The sequence below is a fragment of the Oryctolagus cuniculus genome, chromosome 4 (assembly GCF_964237555.1).
Source record: "Oryctolagus cuniculus chromosome 4, mOryCun1.1, whole genome shotgun sequence".
Taxonomy (NCBI): domain Eukaryota; kingdom Metazoa; phylum Chordata; class Mammalia; order Lagomorpha; family Leporidae; genus Oryctolagus; species Oryctolagus cuniculus.
In genome coordinates, this window is record NC_091435.1 from 52,571,649 (window position 1) to 52,584,424 (window position 12,776).

Below are 12,776 nucleotides of genomic sequence, written 5' to 3' on the forward strand. Positions count from 1 at the left end.
CTACCAAACTTCAAGACAATCTACAGGGAAGTTAGAATCCAAACAGCCTGGTATGGGTACAAAAACAGACATGTAGATCAATGGAACAGAATAGAAAGCCCAGACATTAATCCCCACATCTACAACCAACTAATTTTGAAAAACAAGCTGAAATCAATCCCTGGAGAAAGGGCATTTTCTTTAGCAATGGTACAGGAAACTGGATCTATGTATGTAGAAGCACAAAACAAGATCTTATACCTTGTATAAAATTCAACTCAAAAATGGAACAAGGATCTAAGTCTATGACCTGATGCCATCAAATTACTAGAGGAAAACTTTGGGAAAATTCTGCAAGACATTGGCACAGGCAAAGACTTCTTGGGAAAGATCCCAAAAGCACAAGCAATCAAAACAAAAATAGACAAATGGGATTATCTCACGCAGAAAGGAATCTGCACTGCAAAGGAAACACTCAGCAAGGTGAAGAAGCAACTGACAGAATGGGAGAAAATATTTGTAAACTATGAAACTAATAATGGATTAATATCTAGGATCTATAAAAAGTAAAGGAAATGCAACACAACAAAACAAACAATCCAGTAAGAAATGGGCAAAGGGCACTTGAGAAGCCAGTTTTCCAAGGATGAAATACAATAGCCAACGGACACATGAGAAAGTGCTCAGGATCACTAGCCATCAGGGAAATGCAAATGAAAAACAAAATGAGGTGTCACCTCACCCCATCTGGAATGGCTATCACCACCAAATTCAACAAACAACAAATGCTGGCAAGTATGTGGAAAAAAGGTACCTTAATCCACTGTTGGTGAGAATGTAAACTAGTACAGTCATTATGGAAGATAGTATGGCAATTCCTCAGAGATCTGAAAATAGATTTATCATATGACCCAGATATCCCACTCTTGGGAATTTACCCAAATGAAATTAAATCACCATATGAAAGTTATTTGTATCCCTGTGTTTATTGTAGCTAAATTTACAATAGCTAAGATAGGATATCAGTACAGATGGATGTCCATCAACTGAAGACTGATTTAAAAAAATATACTATGCTATAAAAAAGAATGAAATCCTAACTTTTGCAACAAAATGGATGCAACTGGAAACCATTATGCTTTATGAAGTAAGCCAGTCTCAAAAAGACAAATATATATTTTCTCTGATACATGGCAGTTAACACAGAACACAAAAATATATGTTGGAATAAAATAGTCACTTTGGGATATGATTGTCATTTTTAGCTCTTGTCTATACTTTTGTGGAACTATGGTATTCCTACTTTTTACTTGTTGAATATAATGATTAGTGATTTATAAAGGCTGTGAATATATAGTGGATTAAAATTATATCTTTCCATGACTGATGAAGAAGAGGAGGGAGGAAAAAGACACTGGGAGAAGAATAGGGGAATGAGGGAAGTATGGTTGTGTTTTTGGAAGTCTACCTGTGGATTGTGTAAAATTGGTTCTCTTTATATTAATTAAAAATTTTAAAAGAACATATTCTTGTCTTATTAAAAATTGTGTACATTGGCACAAATTTAAAAAAGACAAAAATGTTGAAATAAAATGAAAAATTTCTTCAATGTGTACTTATATCTCAGAATTATTCTTGTTACTCTTTCTAGATTGTGCTCATGCAACACACACATATGCATACATATATTTATGCATAGGTACATCTGGAAACTTCAAAACATTTTTGAAAAAAATAGATTGAAGTGTTTCTTTTGGTGCAAAAGATTTTGATGAGGGCAGGTATTTGCTTCAGATACCCACATCCCACATCCGTGTATCTGATTTGAGTTCTGGCTCCTCTGCTTCCAACCCAGCTTCCTGCTAATGCACATCTTGGGAGGTAGCAGTTGATGATTCAAGTATTAGGTCCCTGCAACCCATGTGGGAAATCCAGATTGAGTTGCTGGCTCTTAGCTTCAACCTGGTCCAGCCTGGCTGTTACAGGATTTTGGAGAGTGAAACAGTTGATGGAGATTTCTATTTGTCTTTCTGCTTTTCAAATGAAAATAAATACTGGATTCAAAAATTTGAGATTATACACATGCAGGATCTTCCTAAAATTCATGGAAATGTGTATTATGACAAAACTGTCTAGATTTTGAAAAAAATTTTGTACCAAAATAAACACTTTAATTACATTTTTCCATGAGTACTTTCATATATACATACATATTATATACAAATACTTTCTTTAAAAAGGCAAAAGATTTATATGATCTGAAGAGAAACCAGAGTATAAATTCTTTCTTTAATAACAAATGAAGAATTATGATATGTATATTATATACGTATAATTCTTCTGCAATTTGCTTTAAAAATTTTTTTGGAATTTAAGGAATTCCTCTACTATCATTACTTTAATTGTACATTCTTTGGGGATACAGTATATTCAATGAGAACATGTAATCAATGTGTATTGATCAAATTGGGTTAGTCAGCATGTTTAACACTTAATCATTGTACATATTTATGGAATACAATGTATAGTATTTATTATTTGAAAAAAATTATTATTTATTTGAAAGGAAGAAAGGGAGAGAGAGAGAGATATCTTCCATATACTGGTCCAGTCCCCCCAGCAACTGGGGATGGGTTAGGCTGAAGCTTGGAGCCAGAAACCCCATCCAGGTCTCCCATGTGGGTGGAAGAAATGCAGGCAACTGAGACATCATCTGCTGCTTTCCAGGTGCATTAGCAAGGAGCCAGATGGGAAGTGGAGTAGACAGGAATCAAATTATCACTCTGACAGTGGATGCAGGTATCCCAAGCAGCAGCCTTACCAACTGTACCACATGAATGCCTCCTGATATGGTATTTTAATAAAGGTATACAATTAAAAAAATTATTGTATATAACTCTCCATTTCATGCCACACAAAACACATATAACCTGATTTTATGTTGTCTCATTTATCTTAGGAATCAAAATGCTATTTAAGAATATAATTGCATCTGAATATTAAGGACTTGTAGTTTATTTCAAAGCATCTTTATCAGCAGTAATTTTCTCAATGCAAGTATTCTTTTTGGCTTTATACAGACAATAAAACATGACCAGAACTGCCTTGCAGGGTCAAAAAGACTGAGAAGCACAAGCAAAGAGACAGGGGAATGAACAGAATGACTTAGTGGTGAAGTTAGAATTTGGAAGTGAAATTTAACTTCTTCTAAGAAGGTAGCTGGATGTATGTTAATGGACATGCCATCGTGTTATTGTTTATATACTGCATAGGAAACTCTTGGATTTCTATGCTTCACATGTAATTACTTTATATTATAATTGAATATTATACAGTTCTATTCACAACTTGTAATGTGCCAAAGTTATTTTGTCATAGTAATAATAAGGTAAAAATCCTATATATAACATTTTATATGCATATCACTAATTGCATGCATTCTTTTATCAGAACATCAACTTAATACTAAGAACATTAAAAATGCTGATACAAATATCTCTGTATTTGTTTATATAGAGAATGACAAATACAAAAAAGATAAGAAAAATATATCAAAAGAATTATTAACTAAAGTTTATCCTTATGGAGTTACAAAAGCTTTATTCTTTGAACTTTTCTGAGTGTTTTTCAAATTATCTACATTTATGGGTTCTTTCAATAATTAGCCTTTGAGCATGTACTATGAGCCAGAGATACATAAGATATCAAAACAAACAAATGTGTGTTACTTCCATAATCAGCAAAAGTAATAAACATCATTAAAATTAATAATACCGTTTGCTGACTCTCAAACAATGTAGACAAATAATGGGGTGTAACAGAGCATTTCTTCTGGAAGTAAACAGCTAAATGGCTATTCCTCCTGGAAAGTAGCTTAGTTCATCCATGATGCAAGTTTTGGTTTCCCTATTAATGATACAGACTTTTTAGATGTAACTTCATAACTCCTCTTCAATGTCTAAGAAGAGAACCAAGTACCTTTGAGGGGAAAGTGTACCACTGCAAAACAGAAAAGTAAAGGACCCTAGCCAGGACAGCTCTGAACCTCAGGGCAGCTATTGGCACAATTTCTGGCCTGAATCTGGCTTCATTGAATCTGAAATGGTATTTTGTATAGACCCTGTTTAAAAGTGACCAAGAATACAAACAACAATCAGGGTATTGATGGAAGGAGATGGAGTGCGGTAGAGGCAATCAGAGAGGGATGCTTCTACCTTAAGTTAATAAAGGTCAAGTGTAATGTTAGCAAATGCCTTGGGTAAATATTGCCAAATCAAACACATATCTATCGCAGCAAAGAGTATACAGTGTTTGATTGATTCAGCTGGTTTTTATTGAGAACTTATCATGTGCAGTACCTTCTAGGAGCTGAGGGCAGAAATGGAGAACAAGGCAGAAGGATTCTCTGCCCTCTTTCTAGTGAGGCACTCAGGCAGCAGAGAGGTCAAGTGAGTATGTAGTTCAGGTAGTGCTAAGTTCTGTGAAGACAAATAGAGGCAGGGAATGCCAAAAAAGGAGGCTGATTTTAGACAGGGTGGGGTGGGAATATATTTGCTCAAAACTCTGAGCAAAGTGCAGGAGCTGGTCATGCATTCCAGACAGAGAGAAAAGAAGATCCAAGCAGAAGCCCTACAGATAGAACACGATGGATGACCAAAATGGCTAGGTAAGATAAGGTGGAGGGGCAGGGATAGTTGGTAAGGTCAGAGCTTTGGGCAGGAGATAGATGTGTTGAGAACACTGAATCTGGTTGTAAGTGCAATGGTAAACACTAGATAGGGGGACTTTTGGTCAGGAAACAGTTGTGATCTTTATGTTTCTAAAGATCACTTGGCTGTATTGAGAGTGGTCTGGAAGGGCCAAGAGTAGAAGCAATGCAGCTAGTTAGAGGTGGTTGCACAAAGGGGAGAGAAATGATACTTTGGATATGAAGAGGCAGTTGTCTGTGGAAGGACAGGGATGATGCTATCGGCCAAATTCCACATTTGTTTGGATTCAGGTGTCTTCATATGTTATGGTGCTTTGCAAACAACAGGATATCAATAAATGCCAGTGAGTCATCCATATAAAACACTGTACCTGTGCTGCTATAGAAAGCTAATCCACTGGATGCACTGAACTCCTCGACGAAGAACTGAGAAAGGGAAATGTGCTCTTCAGTATTTAAGGACTTGTTTCCATGTTTCCAGTACAGCATTAGATCCTCCTCACTATAGGCATCTAAAACAAAAGAATGACATTCTGATAATAGGAATATGCTCCTTGAGGTCCACAACCACATTATATGCAGTTCTCTATCTCAAGCATGTCAAATGACATGACTATATTAGGTGCTGAAAAATATGTTTGCCAGTAAACTGATCACACCCACATCTTCAAAAAAAAAAATATTGACTTGTTTAGTGTAGAGGCTTCTTTTGTGCCCACACAGTGAGTTGAAACTGTCCAAACAGCTACCTCCCTTATCTGTGCTCATCCTTTTATAATATTAAGCCAGGACTCAGAGTGATGTCATGACATTGCCTCGTATTCACAGACTTGATTCCAGAATGATAGTCCACCTTGGCTCTTCAGTACTATTGGGCAAAATTTTAAAACAATGGGCCTGGATTGTAAAGACTTATTTTCTAAAATCAAATTGTGATACAGAAAGTTTCTAATGGATTTGGAGAGAAGTACCTGTGTAGTAGATATCCATTGAATTCTCATCACTTTAGACACATTATGAATATGCTGTTAAGATGTCATCTCAAAAATAATAATATATCAAAGTAATTACAGGAATCTGGCTCAGATATTCTGTGACAGTGCCTTGATTATACGGTTATGTCTAGAGGTAGGTTTCCCCAGGGGAGTCCAAATACACTGAATTCAGAATTATGATTCATTCAGGAACATGAATTCAAGAGCTTTTCAAATGTGGTGAACCTGTTATTCAATGCAATAGCATTAGCTTGAACATAACTTTTTAGGGAGCTATTCCTTTATAATCATTGTGGAAACTGCAGACTATGTAATTATAAAACCACTGGTTTTTTTTTTTTTTACAACTTCTCTTCTGAGACAGATACTATAGTCAGCCTTAGGGGGAAAATCCCAAAAAGACAAAAACTTACAACTCCTTTAGACAACTATGTCAAGGTTTTTTAAATACTTGCTAAAAATCATGTCTGTGAGTATTTGCATACAAATATGTGATGGTATGTTCAGATAATGTGTACTCACTCCATCAAGAAGTAAAACTTACAGCTTTCCAGTTCAAGAGAACAATTTTGAGTGTCAAGAGGAAACCTGGTGAAATCCATAAAGCACATGGCTGAAACTGTTATCCTTTGAAAGAAATGAGAAAAAGAAAATGCAGATCATTTAATGATATGGACAAACAAACATGTGACATTGAAGCTTTCTCATAATTTGCCTATGTGTGTGCCACTCAAGAATAATGCAAGACTGGCACTGTAAGACTGACTATCTTCAGTACAAATAACATGCAAGGAAGCAAAGCCAGAGGGTGGACGATTTGCTTAAGACACAGTATTAGGAGCTGGCACTGTAGCATAGAGAGTAAAGCTGCCACCTGCAGTGCATACGGGTGTTAGTTTGAGCCTTGGCTGCTCCACATCTGATCCAGCTCCCTGCTAGAGAGCCTGGGAAAGCAGAGGAAGACCGCCCAAATGCTTGCGCCCCTGCCATCCACATGGGAGACCTGGAAGAAGCTCCTGACTCCTGGCTTTAGTCTGGCCCTGCTCTGGCCACTGTGGCCATTTGAGGAGTGAATCAGAGGATGGAAGAGGATGGAAGATCTCTCTGTCTCTCTCTCTCTGTAACTCTGCCTTTCAAATACGGTATATAAATTTTAAAAAAAGACACTGAGTTAACAAATGAATTCCAGTTCTTATAACTGTTTCTTATCTCACTATTTCCTGGTCACCCCCTCTGTATTTTCTGGCTCTGATGGCTTCAGAAAAGTACAATTCAAAGTGAGAGGATTTTAAATAGATTAAAATATTTTCTGCTGTTTTAAAGATCCAAACTTAAGTAGTCTCTAAGTGTTAGAAAAGTGTAGTAAAAATCTATAGGCAAATTTTACAAAGCAAATTTACGCAAAGAAATTCTCTTTCCCATAGTAAGAGAAAAGCCTGGAGCATTTTTAGTTATAGATCTGTGTGCATAATGCATAATTCAGGTTCTATTAAGTCAAAAGGCTTGCATGCTGTGGAGGGTTCCTTTTTCAAATTTTATAACGTCCTCAATTTTCCTGGCTTCAGGCAGAGGTTCTGCACTGTGATCTTGCCTCAAAGTAGATACGTTAGTGCCCAAAAAAGCAGATCACAGATGAACAACATATCCCTGAGCATGTCTGCAAAAGATAAAGGCAACAGATGCTCACACCCATGGTGCCCCTGAGTTAGTCAGAGGAGTAGGACCACTTTAGCTGCTGCTGCTCCTCCCTCTTTGAAAAGCAGAGTTACACAGAGAGGAGGAGAACCAAGGGGCGGAGGGGAGGGGAGAGGTCTTCAATCCACTAGTCCACTCCCAAATTGGCCACAATGGCCAGGATTGGACCAGGCTGAAGCCAGTGGCCTGAAACTCCATCCAGGTCTCCCATGTGAGTGGCAGCAGCCCAAACATTTGAGTCATATTTCCACTGCTTTTCCTGGCACAGTCCTTGCAGTGATGCAACTGGGACTCAAACTGGCACTCATATGGGATGCTGGCATTGCTGGCTATGGCTTAACCATCTGCATCACAACACTGGCCCTGGACTGCTTTATCTTCCATGGGCTAAATTCTACCATCAACGATAAAACAGCCAAATGCTCAACCAGGGAGGTATCTGGATGATTTTGCATCACAAAGCAATATTCATTCTGGTGTATTCCTAGTACTTTAAAGTGGCAAACTACATTTGAGTTTTTTTTTTTTAATATTTACTTATTTACTTGAAAGGCAGAGTTACAGACAGAGAGAGAGGTTTTCTATCTGCTGGTTAATTCCCTAAAAGGGCACGGTAGCCAGAGCTGGGCTGATCCAAAGCCAGGAACCATGGGCTTCTTCCAGGTCTCCCACATGGGTTCTGGGGTCCATGCATTTGGGCCATCTTCCTCTGCTTTCCCAGGCCATTACTAGGGTCTGTATTAGAAGTGGAGCAGCTGGGACTTGAACTGGCACCATATGGGATGTTAGCGCCACAAGTGGAGGCTTAATCTATGCCTCAGCACTGGCCCCCATTTGATGTCTTTCAATCCACCTCTTTCACAGTACCCAAGAAGAAACTGATGACCAAGGGGATTAGGTAACAGATATAAAAAAGGCTGATTATAAATGAAGCAGGTTACCATGCTAAAGTATTCACTTGGAAACAACTCCAATGCAACCTATGCAACTAACACTTTTAGGACATATCATCAGGAGAAAGTCTTATACTTTTAAAGTCACCCTACAAGATTATAGTAGAAGCAATTGACCTGCCAGATGCATACTACCAATGTATCGTCAAAAGAAGCATGAACCAAGGAACACAATGCCTTCAAAGTAACACAATAACTTACAGCAGCTGACATCAAGGAAAAGGAAATCAAGGAATTGCCTGACAAAAAAGTCAACAGAATGATGTCAAGGAAACCATGAGATATAGGAGAATATAGATAGACAATTTAATTAAATAAGGAAGATAATCCATGATACGAGAGATTCAGCAGAAATAATCATAAAAACAATTAATCATCAAAATAACTCAATAAGTAAACTAAAAAATATAGCTACTGACTCAATAGTGGTGCTGAGCAGGCAAAAGGAAGAATTTTTGAGTTGGAAGACAGGCCTTTTTAAACTAGCCAGATTTTTTATTTATTTATTTATTTATTTATTTATTTTAAACGTCTATTTAATGAATATAAATTTCCAAAGTACAGAATATGGATTACAATGGCTTCCCCCCCATAACGTCCCTCCCACCCGCAACCCTCCCCTTTCCCACTCCCTCTCCCCTAGCCAGATTAAAAATAAATAAAAAGAAAAAAAATTAAAAATAAAGCCTTTGAGATTTATGAGACACCATAAAGCAAGCAAACATTTGCAGTATAGGGGATAAAGTGAGAGAAGAAAAGATAAAAGGCATAGGAAGCTTTTCTGAATTCCTCAAATTTTTAAGTTTTGGAAAAGATACACCCAGGTCCAGGAAGCCCAAAAGACCCCTAATAGATTTGATCAAAAAGAATCCTCTGTGAGTCATAATATAATTATACTGTCAAAAATATAAAATAAAGAATATCAGGACAGTAAGACAAAAGCATCAAGTCACATAAGAGGAAATCCTCATTAGAATAACACTATATTTCTCAGCAGAATCCTTTCAGGCATGAAAAGAATGGGGTGATCTATTCAAAGCCTTTAAGGAAAGAAATTGCCAATCAAGAGAACTATATCCAACAAAGGAGAAATAAAGTCATTTTAAGTCAGTCATAAAGAATTCACATACTATCAGACTGGCCCTACAAGAAATGCTTAAGGGAGTCCTATGCTAGAAGCCAAAAGATGATAACTACTATCATAGACACATGCAAAAGTATAAAACTCAATAGTAAAACAGAAACACAATGCAGAAGAAGATGATCGGACTCTCAATATAGAAAGCCATCAAATCACGAGAGGAAGAAAGAAACAAATGCTATATAAATAGTCAAAAAATTTAGCAAAATAATGGAAATATGTCTTTTTCACATTTGTGATCATCTAGACAAAAGATTAACAAAGAAACATTAAACTATGCTATGGAACAAATAAACATTAATAAAACATTTCATCCAACAGCTTCAGAATACACATTTCTTTTATCAGCACAGGGAACTTTCTCTAGGATAGATCACATATTAGGATATAAAACAACTCTCAATAAATTTTTTTAAAAAAGGAATCATAGCATGTTTCTTCTCTAAACACTAGAAGTCAAAACTAGAAGTAAAAAAGAACATGAAAAATTGTACAAATATTTGGGATTTAAAAGTCTCTTAAGTTGATGAACAACTTAATACATTATCCCTCTTAGTATTTTTTGTCTGTTCTACTTAATACTATTGGTTTAATTCTGTAATTAATACACAGTTATTCTTAAGTGTTAAAACTTAACTGAAAAGTGATCCCTGTTAAATATAAGAGTGGGAATAAGAGAGGGAAGAGATGTACAATGTGGGACATGCTCAAGCTGACTTGCCCCAAATGGTAGAGTTAGAAACATACCAGGGGATTCCAATTCAATCCCATCAAGGTGGCATGTACCAATGCCATCCCACTAGTCCACTTGATCAATTTCTGTTCACAATTGATCATAATGATAGGACTAAGAATCAAAGGGATCACATAAACAACACTAGTGTATGAAAATACTAACCGATAGAACAAAAAAGGGAGAGAATGTCCAACATGGGAAGAGGGATACACAGCAGACTCATAGAATGGTGGATGTCCTAAACAGCACTCTGGCCCCAGAATCAGCCCTTAAGGCATTTGTATCCGGCTGAAAAGCCCATGAGAGTATTTCAGACATGGAAAGCCAAGACACTCTGGCAAAAAAAAAAAAAAAAAAAAAAAAAAAAAAAAAAAAACAACAACAACAACAACAAAAACCTAAATGATCTCTGCAAGTGAGATCCCAGTTGAAAGAACAGGTCATCAAAGAAGGAGGTACCTTTCTCTGAAGGGAGGAGAGAACTTCCACTTTGACTATGACCTTGTCTAAATATGATCAGAGTTGGTAAACTCAAAAGGCTTCCATAGCTATGGAAACTCATGACAAGAGCCTAGGGTGATTTGATTACTGATGCCATAAACAAGAGTGTCAAGTTGTTAAGGCAACAACAGGAGTCACTGTGCACTTACTCCCCATGTAGGATCTCTGTCCTTAATGTGCTGTACATTGAGATTTAATGCTATAACTAGTACTCAAACAATATTTTTCACTTTGTGTTGCTATGTGGGTGCAAACTGTTGAAATCTTTACTTAATATATACTAAACTGATCTTCTGTATATAACAAGAATTGAAAATGAATCTTGATGTGAATGGAAGGGGAGAGGGAGCGGGAAAGGGGAGGGTTGCGGGTGGGAGGGAAGTTATGGGGTGGGGGGAAGCCATTGTAATCCATAAGCTATACTTTGGAAATTTATATTCATTAAATAAAAGTTAAAAAAATAGTCTCTTGAATGACTGATAAACTGAAATAAATAAAAATGAAAATATAGCAAGCCCAAACAGTTGGATACAGCAAAAGGTGTACTATGAAGGAAGTTTATAGTAGAAAGTGCCTACATCAAAGAAATAGAAAGCTTTCAAGTAAACAACCTAAAGATTCAACTTAAGGAGCTAGAAAAGCAAGAACAAGCCAAACTTAAAATTTGCACAAGGAAAGAAAAAAAAAATCTCAAGGTATAAATAAATGAAACAAATTTAAAACAATATGGATCAGTGAAATGAAGAGTTGTTCTTTGAAAATATAAACAAAATTGACAAACCTTTAGCTAGACTAATAGGAAAAAGGAGAAAACCCAAGAAAATAAAATCAGAAGTGGAAAAAGGAGATATTAGAACTAATACTATAGGGGTCGGCACTGTGGTGTAGTGGGTAAAACCGCTGCCTGCAGTGTGGGTATCCTACATGGGTGCCAGTTCATGACCCGCCTGCCCCACATCCAATCCAGCTCTCTGCTCTGGCCCAGGAAAGCAGAAGATGGCTCAAGTCCTTGGGCCCCTGTACCCACATGGGAGACTTGGAAGAAGCTCCTGGCTCCTGGCTTTGGATCAGCTCAGCTCCAGCCATTGTGGCCAGTTGGGGATTGAACCAGTGGATGGAAGAACTCTCTTGCTGCCTCTCTCTGCAATTTTTACTTTCAAATAAATGAGTAAATATTTTTTTTAAAAAAAGAACTAATACTATAGAAATACAAGGAATATTACAGAATTAAACCAGTCATATTAAGTAGAACAAACAAAAAAAATACTAAGAGGGATAATGTATTAAGTTGTTCATTAACAGTCAGGGCTATGCTGATCAAGTCACCGTTTCCCATAGTGTCCATTTCACTTCAACAGGTTTCCTTTTTGGAGTTCAGTCAGTTGTCACCGATCAGGGAGAACATATGGTATTTGTCCCTTTGGGACTGGCTTATTTCACTCAGCATGATGTGTTCCAGATTCCTCCATTTTGTTGCAAATGACTGGATTTCGTTGTTTCTTACTGCTGTATAGTATTCTAAAGAGTACATATCCCATAATTTCTTTATCCAGTCTACCGTTGATGGGCATTTAGGTTGGTTCCAGGTCTTAGCTATTGTGAATTGAGCTGCAATAAACATTAGGGTGCAGACCGCTTTTTTGTTTGCCAATTTAAATTCCTTTGGGTAAATCCCAAGGAGTGGGATGGCTGGGTCGAACGGTAGGGTTATATTCAGGTTTCTGAGGAATCTCCAGACTGACTTCCACAGTGGCTTGACCAGTTTGCATTCCCACCAACAGTGGGTTAGTGTCCCTTTTTCCCCACATCCTCGCCAGCATCTGTTGTTGGTAGATTTCTGAATGTGAGCCATCCTAACCAGGGTGAGGTGAAACCTCATTGTGGTTTTGATTTGCATTTCCCTGATTGCTAGTGACCTTGAACATTTTTTCATGTGCCTGTTGGCCATTTGGATTTCCTCTTTTGAAAAATGTCTATTGAGGTCCTTGGCCCATCTCTTAAGTGGGTTGTTGGTTTTGTTTTTGTGGAGTTTCTTGATCTCTTTGTAGATTCTGGTTATTAACCCTTT

At 37.1% G+C, this 12,776-nt stretch overlaps 1 protein-coding gene across 4 annotated transcripts in view; it reads right to left on the reverse strand.

Moving 5' to 3' along the window:
- GABRR3 (gamma-aminobutyric acid type A receptor subunit rho3) overlaps positions 1 to 12,776 on the reverse strand; it is a 79,266-nt gene that overhangs the window by 30,858 nt on the left and 35,632 nt on the right. For all 4 annotated transcript variants that reach the window (XM_070071949.1, XM_002716748.4, XM_070071948.1 and 1 more), the window contains exons 5-6: positions 6,227 to 6,309; positions 5,059 to 5,199 (exon numbers count right to left, since the gene is read on the reverse strand). In XM_070071949.1, the coding sequence (XP_069928050.1) occupies positions 5,059 to 5,199; positions 6,227 to 6,309 (224 nt within the window). The remainder of the gene's footprint in view (positions 1 to 5,058; positions 5,200 to 6,226; positions 6,310 to 12,776) is intronic.